Genomic DNA, 21129 nt, shown 5'->3' with positions numbered 1-21129 from the left:
ATGATATTAGCTTTTTTTTTTTTTTTTTTTTTTGGTTTAGTAAATTTAACTACTTCTTTAAAAAACATTATTTTGTTTTTAGATTGTAATGTTGCAATGTTAGAATGTAATGTGATTTGACCCCTTTTTTGGATAGACTGCAGATAGACAGCAAGGTTACACTATGTTTGTTTTTATAACCTTCAATATAAACATTGTTTGTAGGACAATATCGATCAGGATATTAAATAGCCTATTTAAAAAAAAAAATAAATACAGGTTTTTTTTATTCAAATAGAAAAATAATAATTAAATACTCAGATACTATACATCGCCATTTAGCCCAAAAATTCAGATTTATTTGGCAATTGGCTATTTCCCAACCCTACCGTCTGAAGTTTTAGCTAAACTTTAGGCTAATGATAGCTACATTATTATCACTGTTAAATTGTTATTTAACAATAAGCCTACATTCAGTCCTGAATTAAAAATTCAGTTTGTTGTGCCCCCCCCCAAATTTTTTAGCACCAGCCGCCACTGGTTTATTGTATCGATCTCCTCTAAGCTGTTGGTGGGTCGTTAGCATATATGCAGATGGTAAATCAGTGATATGTTATATAGAGTGTGTGATTAATTGTTACTGTCACATTCATAACACAGTGTAGTATTATTGCCCGTTTCTCTAGGTTTAAACGTCCGAGTGATTATTCACAGGAAATTAGGCCCTTATTTGGTCATTTTTATGTTTTAGCCTTTTCTCTCTGAATTGAGATCGTCAGCTTTCAAAATATCTCATAGATAAATTAATTCAGTTGTCATTTAGTCCATATTGCATTTTAAAAGGAGATTGTTGCCATTAAAACAATTTATAAATTCATACAGGTCTGTCATATGTAACATTATAGCACTTTGAAATAAGCTTGTTAATTGTTTAAAACTCATTTTTGGCAGGTGTTTTTAACTGCATTAAATATTGTTATTGTTAGATAAATAATTCATATTCATATTTACTATAAGTCATCTATTTATATGAGCCTGCATAATGCTATTTATGGTGTAGCCATTTATATATACATTTGCAGTTTATACATTTACAGACTTTTGTAGGCTATAGAATTTGCAGTCACATGTCTAATGTTTATTCTTTGTTTGCTTTATTCAGCTCTTACGGTGTTTTGGATGGTGTTTTTTTTGGAAAATAAATTCTTCTTTAACATCAGTTCTTGAGAGTGAAACGCATCTGTTCAGCCGGGAATGCTACACTCTTAATTTCAAACTCTCAAAGTGCACCAGATTGATGCATTTAACCTTAAAATGTACAATATTTTCTCGCCTAGGGTGCCAAAAAGGCTGGAAACTGCCCTGTCCTCCACTTTAGTCTCCATCTCAATCAGGCATCACCATGGTGTCATTGAGGGCTTCTCCACCATGGCTCCTCCCTTCCTCAACGCTGCCGTGGTATTCCATCCTGCTGGTCTCTGGCTCCCTCTGCTCCTGGCTCCTCCCTTTTTCCACTCCCCATAGACTGTTTTGCCTGCTCCTAACTGTGTTTGTCTCTTTCCTGTTCCTCGTCCTCCACCGGAGCCTCCGTTGGACTGTTAAGGCATGACGATGCACCTTTCTGGAGGGGGCGTACTGTAACATATATTCTCTGTTTTGATTCTGTTTTCCTGTTTGCCCTGTCATTTGACCTGTTTCATGGAGTGTGCCAGTTTGTTCCCTTGATTATTATTCCATTCACCTGTTGTTCAATTAATTAATTTAGCCTGTATATTCCCTGTTTTGTTCAGTTCTTTGTTGAGTCTTGTCTTGGTTATGATGGTGGATGAATTTCCCCATGATTCTTATATGTATTTTTAGGATTATTGGATTAAAGACTTTTGATTGAGTGCACTTACTTACACATTGACTCGTGACAGTGCACAATAAAGTTCAAGTACAAGTCCATATTTGCTTGTCAGAGTATATGGTTTAAACAAAGTAATAATTACATGCTTGATGCAAAAATATACTAAATCAAAAAGACTACTGTTAAACATCAAGGGGCGGTTTCCCGGACAGGGTTTAAATTAAGTCAGGAGTAGGCCTTAATCTAGAATAGTTAATCGTGTCTTAAAAAATGGCTTTCTGTAACACAGATTATACGGATTAGTTACACCTGGACTATGGAGTCCTGAACTAAAATAAACCAGATTAATTTAAAACCAACTGTGCTAATCTGAATTAGCATGATGTTGCCTATAAAACATGGAATGAACCAAGAAAATCTTAAAATTGCATGGAACTGAGAAGCACATCCAAGGAAACAAAAAGACTGCAATTAAAAAATATTTTACTAAAAAAGAGAAAATTATTTTAAGCAAGCTAAATAAACTGCACACACGGAATAAAATAAAAGAAATGCTGGAAGTCTGTTTGTAATATATATATATATATATATATATATATATACACACACTGTTAAATGTTACAAAAGCTTTAGATTTCAGATAAATGCTGTTCTTTTGAACTTTCTATTCATCAGAATTTTGAAAAAATTTTTTACACAACTGTTTTCAACATTGATAATAATAATGAATGTTTCTTGAGCATCAAATCATCATATTAGAATTATTTCTGAAGGATCATGTGACGAAGAATGGAGTAATGATGCTGAAAATTCAGCTTTGTTCACAGGAATAAATTACACTTTACTGTATATTCACATAGAAAACAGCTGTTTTAAATTGGAATAATATTTCACAATATTACTGTTTTTGTTTGTTTTTTAATCAAATAAATGCAGCCTTGGTGAGCAGAAGATACTTCTTTTAAAAACATTAAAATCTTACTGACCCCAAACTTTTGAACGGTAGTGTACATATATATATATATATATATATATATATATATATATATATATATATATATATATATATATATATATGTGTGTATGTATATATGTGTGTATGTGTGTGTGTGTGTGTGTGTGTGTGTGTGTGTGTGTATGCAAGTAATACACGTGTCCACTTTGAAACACAATGTTAATCTGAAGTTAAACCTGCCTCCTGGTAGGTTTAATTTATGCCTCGATTTAGTCCTGGAGTAACTCTAGTCTTCCTCCAGGAAATCATCTTATTAAACTCTGGACTAAACTAAATCTAGGACTATTTAAAGCCTTGACCGAGAAAGCAGATTTCTGTTAATCTGGTTTAAAGGGCAATTTTAGTCTAGGATTAGGCTTAATCTCTGTTCGGTGTTGGTTTCCATGCAATTTTAAGCTTTTCTTGGTTCATTCCATGTTTTATAGGAAACCTCTATCATGCTAATTCAGATTAGCACAGTTGGTTTTAAATTAATATGGTTTATTTTAGTTCAGGACTCCATAGTCCAGGTGTAACTAATCCGTACCCTTAATCTGTGTTACAGAAAGCCATTTTTTAAGACACGATTAACCATTCTAGATTCAGGCCTATACTCCTGGCTTAATTTAAACCCTGTCCGGGAAACCGCCCCCAAATGTCAGTGTGCATCTAGAGAAGAAAAGCATAAGGTTATTCTAACAGTTCAGTCAGGAGCTCAGAGAGGTTTCATTTTGACAGTATCACCAGGAAACACCTGCATATTTGTGGGAAGAATCTATCCGGTCTGTTAAAAACATATATTACATAAACAGTCACAGTTAGCCATTTCATTGTGATATTTAGTTCAGCAAATCCAATATAAAGATTGGATTTTAAATGCCAACAGCTATAAGATTATCAACAGAACAATCTCATATACTGTATATATTAGGGGTGTAACGATAGGCCTACACGTATTCGTATTGAACCGTTCGGTACAAGGCTTTCGGTTCGGTGATCGGTAGCCTACGCATTTTCAAACCGAACGGTTCGTTGGACCATTTTTCCTGCCGACCAAAATTTCGTTATTTCAAATGTAGGCGCGTTGCGCGTGGCAAGCGCGCTCATAATGTAAGAGACGCCGGCGCGACCACAACATTGCCCAACATCAAATGGCAAACGTAATGCAAGCGGAACTAAACTGCTCGTTATTGTGTGGTTGAAGGACCGTTTATCAGTTTGGACCAGTGCAGCGCGAGCCGAGCGTGATCATGTTACTACACTGTTACTACACAGCGATAATAAGAGATCCAGTAAAGAAAGCATTTGAATTCGCCACAGAAGTAATTACATCACTGCGAGATCTAGTGAGAAACATTCACATTTCTCCGTTATTAACGGATCAAACAGCGCTGACGTGGAAACCTGGAAGAAACATTGTGCCATGAATGAACTATCCAGTGTCCCCAGATCTGCAACATTCACCATGGATTTACTGTAGTAGTAACACTAACTGCAACCATGGAAGTTTGGCAGGAATAGTAGGCTATAATGCCTTCAAGTAACATTACGTCGGTTTTATTTTGACATTATGAATACAATTGCTGCCCTCAAATGTTAATCTGAAGTAAAATAGACCTTGTTTATAACTACTTCAATATTAGGCTACATTTCATTTTTTCCAAGGAGCTGTTTTGTTTTATGCTCCTAAAAAGAGTCAATTATATCTCCAGAATTGCTCAAAGGAAAAAAAATATCATACTTTATGATGTTAGTTTTAATAAAATAAAAAAAGAATAAAAAAAAAATTAAATCAAGGAAATTTCTCTGGCATCTCTTTCTTTTTGCTGTATCAAAAACGTACCGAACCGTATCGAACCGAACCGTGACACAAGTGTATCGTATCGAACCGAACCGTGAATTTTGTGAACGTTACACCCCTAATATATATATATATATATATATTGGTCAATGTAAATACATTTGACAAATCAATTGGATTAACACAGTAATTTAAGTTTACGAAATAAACCAAACAAAATTATTACAGTGTAATAGTGTAATTGTGAATGGAGATGTGAAGGTTTTAGTGAAACTGAAAAGGTTGTATAGCAGGAAAATAATAATTATGGCATATTAGGGAAAGAGGCATCAAAATACACACACTCAATACGATAATATTCAGGAGTCATGACATGCAGTAAATTCAACGGAGATGTGCTGCAGAGTGCTGTACAAAAAGGTGCATCTTCATACATAGATCATGTCATATTGAGGTTTGCCCCTTAACATTGCTGTACAAGATGTAGAACATTTGGAGCCAAACTCTATTATAAAGCCCTTCTTCTTTAATAAAAAATAAATAAAAAATATGGAAAGCGGAATGATTAAATATCTCTTTATTTATTTCTGTTCTATTTCGTCTTGTAAATTTACATGAAAATGTAACAACAAAATGTTGTTTTCATGTAATAACTGTAAGTTACCGTTTTTTGCAATGCATTATGGGAGAAATTGGTTGCTTCAAATTGCGTGTTGACCAGCAACAGTATGACACTGTTATTTAACAGTATAATACCATATTTTTTTCCCATGCACATGTGAGTTTAGGAAGACATTTTAGTTGATCTGCATGAGGTCATTTTGCAGCTCTGCCTAGTATTATTTTATATGTAAACTACCTATTACTTACATTTTAAACATCCAGTGATGTTTTTGTGATTTAAATCGGATGAAGCAACTTTGGACTTTGACCACAGGAACGTGAGCCCATTGTACAGACTGTTGTTCCGCCTGGTGGAAACTAGTTATTTTTGTCGATAAAGTTATAAATATGGATATTTTTCTTACACCAACGCATCGCTTCAGAAGGCCTTTATTAACCCCTCAAAGCAGTTTGAGACACTTTTATGATGGATAGATGCACTTGTATGGACTTGCCATTCACTACCATTATAAAGCTTGGAAGAGCCAGGACTTTTTTTTTTAATATAACTCTAATTGTAAAGAAGAATGTCATATACTTCTAGGATGACTTCAGGGTGAGTAAATCATGGACTAATTTTTATTTTTGGGTGAACTATCCCTTTAAGTCACCTGTCGTTTCATGTAATATCAAAGATATGAGACCAAAGCATCAAAAACTAGACTCCAATTGCTAGATGTACGGTGAAACAAATTGAATCACTTCAGAAAACTGGTTAAAACATGTGACATAAACAATAAATTAGGCTACTTTTATCTTTCATTTACTATGACTATTGGTGTTCCCCATTATTGATCCCCATTCTCTTCTTTTCCATTGTAGGGACAAACAGACATTTCATTTCCATTAAAATATCGTATTTTGCATCATCAGAGTTTAAGTCTGCATAAGGGTGAGTAAATAAGAAAATTATAATTTTTACATAAACCATCCATATTCTGAATATGTTAGACCTATTGCCTCTGTAGAATATAAGCAACAAGTAGCACATTAAGTTTGACATTTTTTATTTGCAGATACAAATACTGTCAGTCAACTTAAATTGTTTTCTTTACCAATAGATGTCTGCTACACCTGCTGACCTTGAGAAAATGCTTGCCTGTGTCTCCTTATTTGATCCTTCTTGGTAAGTATGTCATATTAGACATGTCTGCATTTTGTTTCTCTAAAACAAAGCTCACACTCCAGACTGACACATAACTTTCGTTTATCAGGATAAGATCCACATTTATGTGCCTCATGCTAGAATCTAGTGACTATAAATGTACTCTGTATGACCTCTGCAGTTAATTCCAAGTCTTCAGTGAATTATCCAGTAGTTTTTGGTTAAATTTTTTTAGATAATCAAAAATATACACTGCTAATCATTTTAAATGAAAATGTTCTCCTCTTATTTTTCAGATACTTTATTGGAATAAATCCGGAGGACCAAAGCTGCACTGAGAAAAGATGTGTGTAATATAACTGGGAAAACTGTGCAGAAAAAGACTTTAACCATCAGTCCAAAAGTATAAAATGCTGATATATATTTTATAAACTATTTGTTTTGATATAAAATAATTGGCTAGTGATCACTGAAGCCTGACTTAAGAGTATATTTGTATTTTATGAACAGGTAATGTATGTATGTATATGTGTATGTAATTATGTATGCCTGTTTTAAGGCATATGGTAAAAGTCTATCTAATGTTGTATGAGAATAAATCTAAAAGTTTATCTAGTGTTGTGTTGTTCTCTTTTGTAATCCACATAAAAGAAAATGCAGGGTATAATATGTATTTAAAATTGAGATGGGGTTGTGAGTAGTAACACAACTACACAACTACTATGATAAGCGTATCGTGATGGCAAAGGCTCTAAATGTAATGGTGCGTTCAAGCCATGTCGGAAAGATCGTGTTTACGAGTTGAACACACATGACCTCCATCACAATGTCGTTTATATGAATGGAAAGCTTGGGATTTTCTTTAAGCCCTGATGTTTATGAATTGAGAGCGTGTCAATGAGGAACATGGTGGAATATTACTTAAAGGTATTAGCTTTAATAAAAGCATGTTTTAAGGTCATATTTTGTTTGAGCCATTTGTTTGCAATCAATTTTCAGTGTGTTTTTTATTTTAGAATGCAAATTTTAAATAGTCAGATTCGAGTAGTGTTACAATGTAAAGATCACATTTTAGAGTACTTTAATACACTTTATAGTAATACACAGTTTGTGTATGTGCAGCCGAACATCTGACAGTATTAAACTGTGCAGCCTATATTTTCTACAGCACAGTACTGTAATATTTTTTACAGTAATAAACTGTTGCTTCAGATTACAGCATTCTACAGGTAAATCTAGCTGCCTGTAGTTTACTGTTAATTAACGGGAACATTTTTACACTAATTAACTGTTGATTCAGATAACAGCAGGTCCACTGTAAAATTACAGCATTCTACAGGTAAATCTAGCTGCCTGTAGTTTACTGTAAATTAATGGGGACATCTATAAATAATTGAACTGTGATGCCAGTTGGTGTACATGGTCAAGTAATAAAAAAAAAATTAAAAAAAATGAAAAAATAAAAATAATACCTTTTTTAATTTTCTTGTAGATGCTCTGTGTGAAGCCTTAAGGTGAAACATGATGATGAAAAAGAGAAACACATTATGGATAAAGTGATCATTAATTCTGACATTTTTGTTGTGAACTAAAATACTGTGCCCCACCCCACGTACACAGAGTGACAGTCCATAACAAAAACAGACCTCTCACAAGAAAGCTTTTCACCAGATCCTGGTGTTTAAGTTCCAGTCTATATTTTGAGTCTGCTTGCAGAGTGTGGTTTAAACAAAGTAAATATTATTTTTGATTCTAAATATATAAAATAACAAGGTTATTGTTGGAAACCAAATGGAAGTGAGAGCATAATGTTATTTTAACAATTGGATTCTCTATAGTGATAATTCATTTACAGATGCTTCTGATATTTTTGTATTTGACTGAAATACTGTGCCCCCGTCATACACAGAGAGACAGTCCATCACAAAAACAGACCTCTCACAACAGAGCTATTCAGTCAGATCCTGGTATCAGAAAATAAAAATTTATCTTTAAGATTAGCGATCATTAAATTTTCATATGCCAATGCCACTATTTATTAATATACCAGAAAGAGCTAGTTTGAGTGTTTATATAAAATGTGGGTATAACTTAATTTTAACTTGAGATTTTTTAAATAATAATCTAAAATGATGCTGTAAGATTTGTGGTCCCAATATGCCTAATTTCAATGACCCAATGCTGAGGGAGAAAGTTATCTCATCTCACTTTATTGGCACTTTTGTCTGAATATATATAGTAAGAATATGAGGTGAGTTACACAGAGTTAACCAATAAGAGTATACCTTCCAGGAATACATTGAATAACAAGTCCATATGGTCAGTTTCTGGCTAGCTTACCACAAGCACATCTGCAGCCAAGAGGACCCTATACTGTGTTAGAATAGGGAGAATAGGAGACCATTCCCCATCCTAACCTAGAGGTCCACATAATGAGGAACAGATGTTGCCGAGAACAAAGAAATCCTTCTGTCATATTCTACCATCCTAGAATTCTTTCAGACGCCATAAAAAATTATACTCTAAGTTTGTTGAGGACTGTTTTAAGAGGTCATTGTTAATTGTAAGGGGTTTATGAAATGAAATGTTTCACTGTGGCCATTCCATGCACAGTGATGCATGCCACCTCAAATTCTCCTCATGCAACAGGCTTTACAACAACCTCTTGATGGACTCAGCACATTTTAAATAAAGCTATAATAATTGAAAATGTTTAAAGGCATATTTGAGATGTGCAATGCCATTATTATGCCATGAATGTATCCAGTAGAAATGTAGCCAGTAGACTATATTAAGCTGTGGACCATTACAGATGAAAAGGTTAACCTTTTTACGGTTAACCAATTTTTGTGTCTTGGACTGAGGTTTTTGTCATAACTTTTATTACTGTGGCCACTGTATTGCACAATGGTCCAAACCATATCAAATACTTATGTTTATTCATGGGCCGCTTAAGATTTTTACCATCCCTTCAAATAGCCTACTTGAAAAGTCAATATAAGCACAGTCAAATATATAGTAGACTGTACCAGACGAAGAATAAACAACATATAATTAGGCCTACTGAATTCTATTCAACCAATGACCTGAAAACACATAGAAGCCTAAATTCTATAGGAGGCAAACTAATGCTCCCTAAAAGCCAGACTGCTAATAAAGCTATTAGAATGAGTCATAAAAAAACATTTTAAATTATTTTAAATTGTGTAAAACTAAAAAGTAAAAACACTTTAATTCGTCTTGCTCAGTGAATGTTTCGATAGCTTTCGTTTGATGTTACGTATAGGTTTCCTCTCTGTTTCGTGGACAAGAAAGGCTCATCAATGCCCTGTCCAAATACTCACACTTTCGGTCTTGGCCAATGGCCACTCGAGAGTGCGGTCAGGCGACAGGAAGGAAGTGCGCAAGACTGTCATTGTCATATAGCTTATCATCCGTTCAAGTCCTACTGGGAAGTTCGTATTTACGAAGTGGGAAGTCGTGTTTTTCGGCGGCAGGCGCGTTTAAGCACCTTCGTTGGAGTAAGACTGCAGTAGGCTACTTTCTCTTAATTAATTAGCCTACACAAAAATACAGCAAGGTTCACTTCAAGAAAATTAAGATCAAATAAATGTGCATTAGCCGTGTTTTTTTTTTTTTTTTTGAATGAATGAAGACACTGTAAGATGTATGTATCTTTTATGTACTGTATCTTTTATCTTTTAAAGCTTTTATGTATCTTTAAATATTTTGGTATAGTGCTATACTATTTTGTGCATGCTTTAAGTAGCCTATTGTGGTATTCTAGCCTGGCAAGCCAGACCAAGATGTTAGGTCTGGCAACTCACCATAGACACTGTCTTTCAAATTCCCTCTGCACGCAATAGGACAGCGCTTCAACCAACCAGAGCGTTTTCCCAACAGCAGAGCTTGATAGATTCAACTTTTGAATCTGGCCGGCAAAACTAGAACACATCTTCCTTTTTTAAAAATTACATAAGTGCCTTTCTTTGCTCTTTTCTCAAAGAAAAACTTAACTTCAAGTCCTCCAGAGTCGCGGACAAAGCCCATTCGAAAGACTGTTCGCCAGCAGGCAGCAGCAGAAGCCATTCTTTGTTTTCAAGTAGCAGGTAACCATCGCAACTCTGTCGTCATTATGTTAAGCCCGCCCCGCCTACTCTATACATGATGTGATTGGCCTGACCCAATTTAGGTTTTTACAGCTCCGAAAGTCAACAGAAAGTTGCTAGACTACCCTGGCTGCAAAATACATTTTGCTGCCGCTAAGGTGCGTCTAGATTTCTAGGCTAGTGGTATTCCGCTGTTGTGGCGAATTTTGACCCTTGCCAAATTATTCAGTAGCACCTCAATGCAGTACACGAGATCCGGGGGGTGGAGTTGGATCCAGATATAAGGGGTGGAGATTGGAAGGTTTAGGGGTGGGTTTAGGGGGGTGGAGATGGGTAGGTTTAGGGATCAGGGGGTGGAGATGGGTAGGTTTAGGTATATGTAAGGTGGGAGGAGTCGGATCCTCCAAAAATCCATCCAAAATGGTGGGCATTCTAGTTCGCTCACTATAGCTGATGTCACATAGGCCTAATGGTCGCAGGACATTCCCTATTCCCTATTTGTGTATTTAGAAGACCCAGTCGAGTGGATAAGTATATTTTTTCCTTTTTATTCAGGAACAACACATAAAAATATATATATTTAAATTATACAAGAATGGGATACATCATAAGAAAACAATTTCCAAAATCAATTCAATAGTCAAGTCAGTAATACGATTTTTCTCAAAACTATATTAATTGGTTTGAAAGCAGTGATCTGAGGTTGGAGAAGAACATTTATTCTAGTTCTAACATCCATTCTATAACATCTATTTTTTTAAGAAAAAAGAAAAGAAAACACTTCACTGTAATGGCCATAGATACACACCCATTTGTGCAAACTTTGATCATATCATCAAAGTTTGCATAAATCAAGCGTAGTGTCAGTTCTGGCAGGTCACGTTAGTCAAGCTTGCATCATACACGTCTACCTAGGAATATGATGTCTATCACTGTATACATTTATAAACTCCTCAGTATTATCAACAGCTATCGCGTTTCTCAGGAGCTAATTACCCTCCTCCATCCCCAGCTCCTCCTCTCATCAGTCAGGATTTGGCATTCGGATTCCCCTTGAATCAGAATAAATTCTCGAATTATGTAGTACTTTAAAATCTTGAATTAATGATATCTGCAATTATTCATGTTTGTTCTGTTCTGTTTACCCTAAGGGGGGTTATTGCTGCTCTCCCTGCTCTTATCCATGCTATAGGCTGCATGAATGCACAGGGAGTTCTGTCCCAGAACAGAACCATACCGCCAATCTGTATGCTAATTGTCATATTTGACTAGTGGTCCTGACAGAAATGCATGTGGCCATTATGAAGTTGTGTTTCTTTTTTTTTTTCTTTTTTCTTTTTTTTCTTTTTTAAAAATAGATGTTCTAGATGAATGTTAGATCTACAACAGATTTTCTTCTCTAAGCTCAGATCACTGCTTTCAAAACAATTAACACTCAATTGCACATGGAATGATTTCAGTAGACCCCAAACTGGTATCTGCAGGGTTGATAATACACACATCACAGGAAATTTACACAGCAATCACAATTGTATATATATTTTTTTTTTCAAAAGTAACAAACATTGTTATACAAATAATAAGAAAGCATGAGAAGGGAAAAGAAAGAGGCGCCAGAGTGGAGAGAGTTGAGGAAGGGGTGTAACGAGAGGAAGAGTGGAACAGGTAGAAAAAGATGAGGGGAGAGGAGGAGAGAGTTTAAGAAAAGGAGAGGGCATAAAGAGGAGAATGGGGAAAAGGTAAAAGGAAAAGGGCATTGGTGTAGTGGAACGAATAAGAGGAGAAATTGCAAGAAGACATGAACAGAAAGAAAGGGGAGAGCAGGATGGAAAAGCAGTTGACAAGTTGACAAGCAGTTGTCAAGCCCCTCCTGAAAAAGAGCAATCTGGATAAGAACATATTAAGCAACTATAGACCGATCTCAAATCTTCCTTTCATAGGCAAGATCGTTGAAAAAGTTGTCTTCAATCAGCTGAACTAATTCTTGAGCTTGAATGGATCCTTTGACAATTTTCAATCTGGTTTCCGACCGCACCACAGCACAGAGACAGCGCTCATAAAGATAATAAACGATATTTGCTTAAATACTGATTCAGGCAAATTATCAGTGCTGGTACTACTCGACCTCAGTGCTGCATTTGACACTGTCGATCACAACATACTTCTTGACAGGCTGGAAAACTGGGTGGGGCTTTCAGGGATAGTCCTAAAATGGTTCAGGTTATACCTAGGAGGGAGAGGTTATTATGTGAGTATAGGAGACCATAAGTCTGAGTGGACATCCATGACATGCGGAGTCCCTCAAGGCTCAATTCTTGCGCCACTCCTGTTCAACCTGTATATGCTCCCAATGAGCCAAATAGTGAGAAAGAACCAAATTGCTTACCACAGCTATGCAGACGACACACAGCTCTACTTAGCCCTATCGCCTACCGATTACAGCCCCATTGACTCCCTGTGCCAATGCATTGATGAAGTCAACAGTTGGATGTGTCAAAACTTTCTTCAGTTAAACAAAGACAAAACTGAAGTCATTGCGTTTGGAAACAAAGATGAAGTTCTCAAAGTGAACGCATACCTTCACTCTAGGGGTCAAACAACTAAAAATCAAGTCAGGAATCTTGGTGTGTCACTAGAGTCAGACCTTAGTTTCAGTAGTCATGTCAAAGCAATTACTAAATCAGCATACTATCATCTGAAAAATATTGCAAGAATTAGATGCTTTGTTTCCAGTCAAGACTTAGAGAAACTTGTGCATGCTTTCATCACCAGCAGGGTGGATCATTGTAATGGACTCCTCACTGGCCTTCCCAAAAAGACCAGAAGACAGTTGCAGTTCATACAGAACGCTGCCGCCAGAAAATATGAACATATCACACCAGTCCTCAGGTCTTTACACTGGCTCCCAGTTAGATTTAGGTTTGATTTTAAAGTATTTTATATAAATCACTCAATGGCCTAGGACCTCAATACATTGCAGATATGCTCACTGAATATAAACCCAACAGATCACTCAGATCACTAGGATCATATCAGCTAGAAATACCAAGGGTTCACTCTAAGCATGGCGAGTCTGCTTTTAGCTATTATGCCAGCCACAGCTGGAACCAGCTTCCAGAGGAGATCAGATGAGCTCCTACAGTAGTCACATTCAAATCCAGACTCAAAACACTTCTGTTTAGCTGAGCATTTACTGAATGAGCGCTGTGCAGCTGTTCGTCTGACTGTTTGTACTGTACTGTATTTTATTTTTCTAAACTGTTTTAATTATTCTTATTTATTTTTATTATTTTTATTTCTTCTATGTAAAGCACTTTGAATTGCCATTATGAATGAAATGTGATATATAAATAAACTTGCCTTGCCTTGCCAAAAGAAGTGAAGAGATGTAAAAGGTACAGACTTTTAAAAGAAATGGGAGTCACGCTCATGGCCTCTTCTTGGTAGAAGCTAAACAGATCCAAAGTGTTATGGCATTACATGTCTATTTTTATGAGTATTATGATTGCTGATAGTGTACATTTGTAGTTTTGAGACAGCCTTAGCATGGCAAGTTCTGTAAATGTCCAAACATTTTTCAGAATTAAAGTCTAGAACACTGAAGTGGATGAACAAGTTTGTTTTCAATGCAATAAGAGCATGCCACTTTTAAACAATGCCACCAAACACAGTGGAAGTGGCCTGTATGTTGAGACAGTAGAACTTCTATAACGAAAACCCTCATTGAAGAACTATATGATAAACATGTATCTTCATTAGTGTATTTGTATGCCAATAGCTGAATGTGTGATAAAAAACAATAGAGAACACACCTGTAGTTTTTAAGATAGTATTTACTTTTAATAAATGCATTACTAGAATAAACTGCAGTGCTTTATTATGCAGTGAATATTAAACTGTGTTCATTGTTTTGAGAACAACTACATTAATTTGAAGAAATGTGTCAATTCAATTGAGAAAAATAGTAACATTTCAAATATGTTTTTCTCACTGTTCCAGTTAACGTCAATTTTACCACTTGATGGCGCAAAGGCCTTTACAAAAACAAGCAGGTTTGTGCTCCTCAAAAATGCATAAAGTGCATCATTTCGAAAATGCACAAGTTTGAAACGTGCTCTTTTAAATATTTTAGTAATATATTGTATATAAGTATTTGTGTGTTTATTTTTTATTTTAAATGTATTTTTTAAAGTAACATTGAAAACACATTTCAATAAATCAAGTGCAATATCATATTTCCCTGGCCTCTTTGTTCTTTATCTGGATGCTCTTTTTTTAATTTCTCATGTTTTTATTATGGTTTTTTAAGGCTTAAATTAACTTAGGGCCCTAATTATGAACTTAACAAGTATTTTTTTTAAAGTAGTCTACTTTTTATATTTTCACACAATATGCAGTTAACATTCCAAAATGCTTCCATTTTCTTCTCACACAAGCTTACACAATACCAAAATCATGGATCTTTCTTGTCAAACACAGCATGCCAGAAATGACAACCCGATGTTGCAAATTAAGACATAATGTTCCAAACCTTAAATATAGTATAAAGCCTCTACTTCTGCAACAACAGCAGCTCAAAAGTATTAAAAAAATTTTTTTTTAAATGTTGAAACAGCTGACGAGCATTTTAAAGAAACAGATCACTGAAATATTGAGATTCCACTCTCAGTCGGAGCTGGAGACAGTCAGGTGTTGAATTATTTCCATTACATGGACACACGCAGTAATAACGGGACTCTTAGAACTGGTTTTGTTCAATGTGGATTGAGAGAAGAAGAAAAAAAAAACATTTATTTATTTATTTTTACAATCCCTTGGACACATTTCTCAAACCTTTCACATGAACACAACATCAGTCTATGTGAGCTAAACTGGGGATCATTTGTCATTGCTTTGGCACAAAATGTGGGTATTCAGTGACTACATCTTTCAAATTACATCACTTCTTTTCTCACTTAGACACAAACATCACCAAAACTCTACAGGCCAATTTATAAGTGAATTATAAACATCAGAGACTGAGAGTGTCAAAGAAAACATAGTGTACTGCTGCCCGTTGTATTTTCTTAGGTCATTGTTTTATGAGTGACAAAGTTTGTTTGTTTGTTGTCAACCTTTGTTAATGTTCTGGAAGAATGAGTTGATTTGAGACCTGAATGAATTGTTTTGTCAGCTTTAGTGCATTTTCTGAATGTGATATTAACTGCTGTGCCAAGCTGGTTATGAGAACTGTGTTAAGGATTTTAAAAAAGTGTATTGAAAACTGTGTCCTATAGCGATTGAACCAAAAACCAAACCTATGTTGGATAATCTGTAACGGTCTGTGAAAGAGCACAAACTACCAAGGGGGCACCATTGACACCCCTACCCCTGCAAGGCAATTTCAACTGAAGTTCTGCGTAGGGGACCCATCTGACCAGTGCCCTGAGCAATTATTACTTGCTATTTTTTCCTACTGTGCATTCTATAGAGTAATGACTCATTCACTTTTAGAAAGTATATTGCCAACAAAATGCATACATTCAACACTCAACCAAGAATAGTTGAAAGTATAAGGAAAGTGAATTATAAAAAACAGTGGATTATATATTGTCTGTATGCTGAGAGAACTGAAACATGACAAGTAATGCCGTTTTTGTAATGCCATCAACTGTTAGTAATTTGATATTCAGTGCTATTATTAACTATATATCCCAGGTGGATAGAAAATAGTGTTTTAACAGAATTATTAGATACTGAATCAGGTTTGCCTTGTTTTGATAGAGTTAGAAAATTAACACAGAAGAAAATTAACTATTTGACTGTTTGTGTGATGCAGGTGTGTTGCTGTGTTAAGAATAAAAAAAGGTCTAAACACTTTGCAATTGTAAAAAAAAAAAAAAAAACTATGCAATGTAAGTAAAATAAACCATGGTATAGGATTGACAAAATATATATTTAATGTTTAATTGTTGCAGGCTTTGGTTTGAAATGTAAACATTTTAACATTTCCAAGAATTGTTAGTCATAAACATGAACGTTTCACTTCAGCAGGTGTGAGGGGAAAAAGAGGAAGAAAGACAGACCCTGAATACACAGACGCTCTCGAATAGATCTAATTCTGACTTTCTGAAACTCATTAGAGAGAACTTAGTCAAAGTAAACACTTGCCCACCACGTTTGCATAAAAACAAAGCAAAATTACTTGGAAATTAAAATATTTTTCAGCAAATGTTTCAAGCGGCATACTTTTGAATGGACCACAAAATGTAATTCAAGTAAATCTTAAGTATAAGTTGTAATGTAGACTACACATAAATCCATAATTGGATGTTGTTAAAATTAAATACATTTATACATTTTACAGCATTGCAAATTGTTTTGAATTGTTTAGCTCATCAAGCTTAAGATATTGCATGTAGATAAGTTTATTATAGTTTGGCTATTAAAACGTTTCCTTGAGCGCTCAAAAGTTTGCAGCTGCTCTGTCTGCTTTGGTGATTCTCAATCCCCAGAGACAAAATATTCAAATACATACAACAACCGAAACTGAGAGAAACACATCTACATTGCAATAGTACCTTAAACTAAAGCTTTTCTAGGAATATGTCATTGTGTGCAGTTTAATCTGTCTTAATTTCAGAACAACTGAAAGAACAGAAATACATTTTTAAAACACATCGTTTGGATGTGACACTCCTCAAATCCTTCCAATGATGTTAGAAAGCTTTACTTTATTAATCAGTTTGGTTTAGTAGCATATTTTTGTGTCCAAGTGCATTATTTCCGTTAAATGCATGGCATTATCACTTAATTCTTAGTACATTTAAATAATACATATTATTTTGTTTTGTTATCACAAACCCCTAATGTGTCAACTGCAACTGTCTGAACAAATGAACTGTTTATATGAACTAGAGTCCACTGAAAGCAAGTTGTAGAACTCAGTGCAGTTTTATTAATATCCAAAAACAAGATCAAACATAAAACAAAGGCATGGCATGAAACTCAAAACAAAAACAGGAAAATAGACATGGCGCTTACCACCAGTGTTTACACGAAACAATACTTGACAAAGACACATGGCAAACATGAGGGCTTAAATGCACACATGGATCCTTGTGGAAGAGTGAAAAGATTTGTAGATCTCTCTCAAATACTGGTAAAAACTGCTGATTTCAAGTATGGGTAGGTCAGTACACTTTCCATGTCAGGTGGTACAAGATTGTACCCCCTGACTTTGAAATGTTTTTTTTTACAACTGAAGCTTGTTTAAACACATTGTTCATGACTCAAACATTTGCATTGCATCAGTTTTTGAAAATATTTAAAAAAATAATAATATTTTTTGCAACCATATTTGTCTATGATCCACATATATGTTTGCCCTCATGCTAAAGTCATAAAAATGATTTTTTTGACAGATTAAATAATTAAATTAAATGATTAAATTGATTTATGATTTAAACTTGATTAACTTGATTAAGATTAAATTATTTTTTACAGGAGTATGGTTTTCAAGAAAATACAATTTCAGTCTTTCTACTTCAACATTTCTGTGTGTGACTTGCCCTTTATTGTAATTACATAATTAAATAAATTTAGCATTTCCCCATTTTTCAGTGTATGTATCTATATAATGCTCACACATTTTATGTTCTGAAGGACATATCCCTGTAACATCTACTGAAACAGCAAGATAATGTCACTTGCCAAATCAAATATTTGAAGGAAAATAATCTAGATAACCTGAAAGAATAGACATAATAAGACTTTATTGATGAGTGTGTAAAGACTGAGTGCATATTTGTCAATATCTTCAAAAAATGTATGAATAGAGGCAAATTATTTAGATTCAACATCAGAATAAGAAACGTTGGAGTCTTCGGAAAAAAATCATCAGTGCTTCATCTGGAAAAGTCAATAAGATCAATAATAATAAAAAAACATTTTAGTTACATAATGCAATCCAAAGTGAAGCCGTTATAATTTGAATCTTATTTATCATATTTAAAATGCTCTATAGTCAATTTAGTAATGTTTGGGTTACCTTGAAGAGACTAAGTACAGCGCTGTATGTCAGAGAAAAGAGGAATAGGAAGATGAATGAAGTGGCAGTGGACCAGAGACTTCTGAACTCATCCTCCTCCAGAACATCTTTATTACAGTTCAGAGCAAAGCCCTTCTCTGGCTCAGGCGGCTCCCCTGGAAAAGAAAACACAAGTACATGGGGCATATGAACAGGATAAGCACACTGTCCAGTACGTATATGCAAACATAAATCCCACATCCTTAATTTAAAGTCCAATGAATCTTACTAGGCTTCTAGTTAGTGTATAATTAAGAACATGGCGGCCACATGTACTGCATACGTGTACTCACACACATTCATTTGCACACACTGCTAAATGTACACAGAAGAGACAAACATATAACATTGTCCTCTCTCTTACTTATTTTTTTCTTCTGCATTTTACCATAAACTTGATATAAAATCTGAAAAAAAAATATGCTCAAGCATATTGCTATTTTTTTCCCCAAGTAACTTCATCTCAGACATTAACTAATGCTGAAATAATACAAGTACACATAAAATATTGCTACATCCTTACAACAAAACATCTGTATGCCTTATTGATTGTAAATGTCAATATTCACTGGTGACTTTGGTGGTCACCATAAGTGGATTTACTATGTGCAGAATCACAAAAATATTCTAATTTATCTAATAAAACAGGACCAGAATGTAAAGCATGCAAAGTTTCTGATAAGAACCATAAGAGCTGGACTAAATCATGCAAAGTTGCAAACACAAAGATTTATTGCTTAAAATTGTAAAACAACATAAATGTCAAACCAAACCGAAATATTTTTGATTTGAAACATACAACATGAAACTGTTATATCAGAGGACATGAACACAGCGGTATACAGTCAGCACAGGACAAAACATAAATGCACAATTTTAACAAACACATTGCACTCACACAGGCCAGAATACATTTTTGCTCTTGAAAACTATTGTTTTTTCACACTATGATTTTATGATAACTATGTTTCTGTTCATATTTATTTTCGCAGTAAAGTAAAAAAAAAAAGCAGAACAATGACCAATGAACAAAAACATCAAAGACAGATAATCTGACAAGTGAGCAACAGGGAGCATAAGCACTGGAAAATGAACAAACAAACAGATACAAGTTAACATTCATAATCTTTGATACAAACTGGACATTCTGGCTGTTTACTTTTGCTTGTTGTCACTTGTAATGGAACTCTTGTATTCTTCATGTTGGCGTGTTTGACTGCGCAGGTGATGGTGGTTTGGGGATCTTCATACTCTTTTTTTGACACTGTTAAGATGCTGAGAACAGACGTGGAGCTCTTTTGATGAATAGGAGAACTGGTTATGGCCTCTATGTAAGGATTTTTGCCCACTCTCCACATGATATAGACATCGCCAAGTTTAGGGCTTGTGACCTCACACACCAGAGAGACACTGTCTTTGTTGATAAGATCAGGTCTGTGAATGGTAACATTGGGTATCTGTCCATCTGAATTAGAAGTTATAAAGGTTTATTAAACAAACAGAAGAATCAAACAATAATGAATAACAATAGAGCTTCAAGACAGTCAAAGCATTTTGACAGCGAAAGCATTTCAAACAGGTTTGCAGGAAGTAAACTTATTTCCAACCTTTCAACATCTAAGGCCCCGTTTACACTGCCAGTGAAATGTGACCCAATTCCGATTTTTTGCTCACATGTGACACAGATCGGATGTGTTCTATGACAGTGTAAACAGGAAAAAAACGCATGCATTCGGATATTTCCAGATCGGTTTCAGGCCTCATTCATATGTGGAAATAAATCGGATATGTGCCAATGCGACTGTCATGTAAACAGGCAGATCGGATTTTCTGAGGCATTAGGCAACGTCTCCGCGGTTTAATGACGAGAGAAACCCCGACGCACATCTGCAAAGGGACGGATGGCCCGACGAAACGTGTCATCGTAGGAGAGGAATGTGGAGAGGGGCACGGGAAGTGTTTTCACATGATTGTAAATTTAACGAAAATTTTTGTTCATTTACATTTATTCATTTTAAGCAATTAATAATTTATTTGTAATAAACACTTTAAGTGGGCTATTTAAATTTAAAAAGTGCTAGGACTATTTACATTTTCAATTATATTTTTAAAACATGCGCGCAGATTGTGATGTAATATTGTGTGTGCATAGAAAGAATTTGTCCGCAGCCGCTCAAAAAAGAAAAAGAAAATTGTCCATAGCTGCTCTACTCCTGAGCGCAACTCCACTGTCAGTGTTGTGTAAGTAGTAAAGGCTCTAGACAGTTTTTTTGTGTTAATTTCTATTTCTTGTCGCTGTGCGGGCTCTTTATTGTATAACAGTGAACAGCCCTTAATGTATGTGCCGTAGATCGGTCCGTTGCATTACGAATGAAAGCAGTATCAGTAATCTCAAATATGTGATGTGCAGTCAAGTTCGGGTGTGTGTATGTTGTTTTAACGAGTGTTCTCACCGATACGCTTGTGATTCGTGGTAGTTTTATAGACATTGTTTCTTATTCAAAAGTGGTGTTTGGCAACTTTGCATATCGCAGAGCATGAAACATATTTTGTATTCGTCC

The 21129-nt window shown here is 35.0% G+C and overlaps 3 protein-coding genes across 6 annotated transcripts in view; all 3 read right to left on the bottom strand.

The window, feature by feature from the left end:
- ighd (immunoglobulin heavy constant delta) overlaps positions 1–21129 on the bottom strand; it is a 790210-nt gene that overhangs the window by 269065 nt on the left and 500016 nt on the right. The gene's annotated exons all lie outside the window — the stretch shown is intronic.
- Positions 1–21129, bottom strand: part of LOC307154331 (uncharacterized protein) — a 780250-nt gene that overhangs the window by 346360 nt on the left and 412761 nt on the right. The window lies entirely within an intron of this gene.
- LOC307154345 (uncharacterized protein) overlaps positions 1–21129 on the bottom strand; it is a 430222-nt gene that overhangs the window by 161173 nt on the left and 247920 nt on the right. The window contains exon 8 of the mRNA XM_079864196.1: positions 19728–20033. Within this exon, the coding sequence (XP_079720322.1) occupies positions 19728–20033 (306 nt within the window). The remainder of the gene's footprint in view (positions 1–19727; positions 20034–21129) is intronic.

The sequence above is a fragment of the Squalius cephalus genome, assembly GCF_949319135.1.
Source record: "Squalius cephalus genome assembly, chromosome: 1".
NCBI classification, from domain to species: domain Eukaryota; kingdom Metazoa; phylum Chordata; class Actinopteri; order Cypriniformes; family Leuciscidae; genus Squalius; species Squalius cephalus.
The sequence above is the reverse complement of the archived record's forward strand: the minus strand, read 5'-3'. Positions and strand labels throughout refer to the sequence as shown.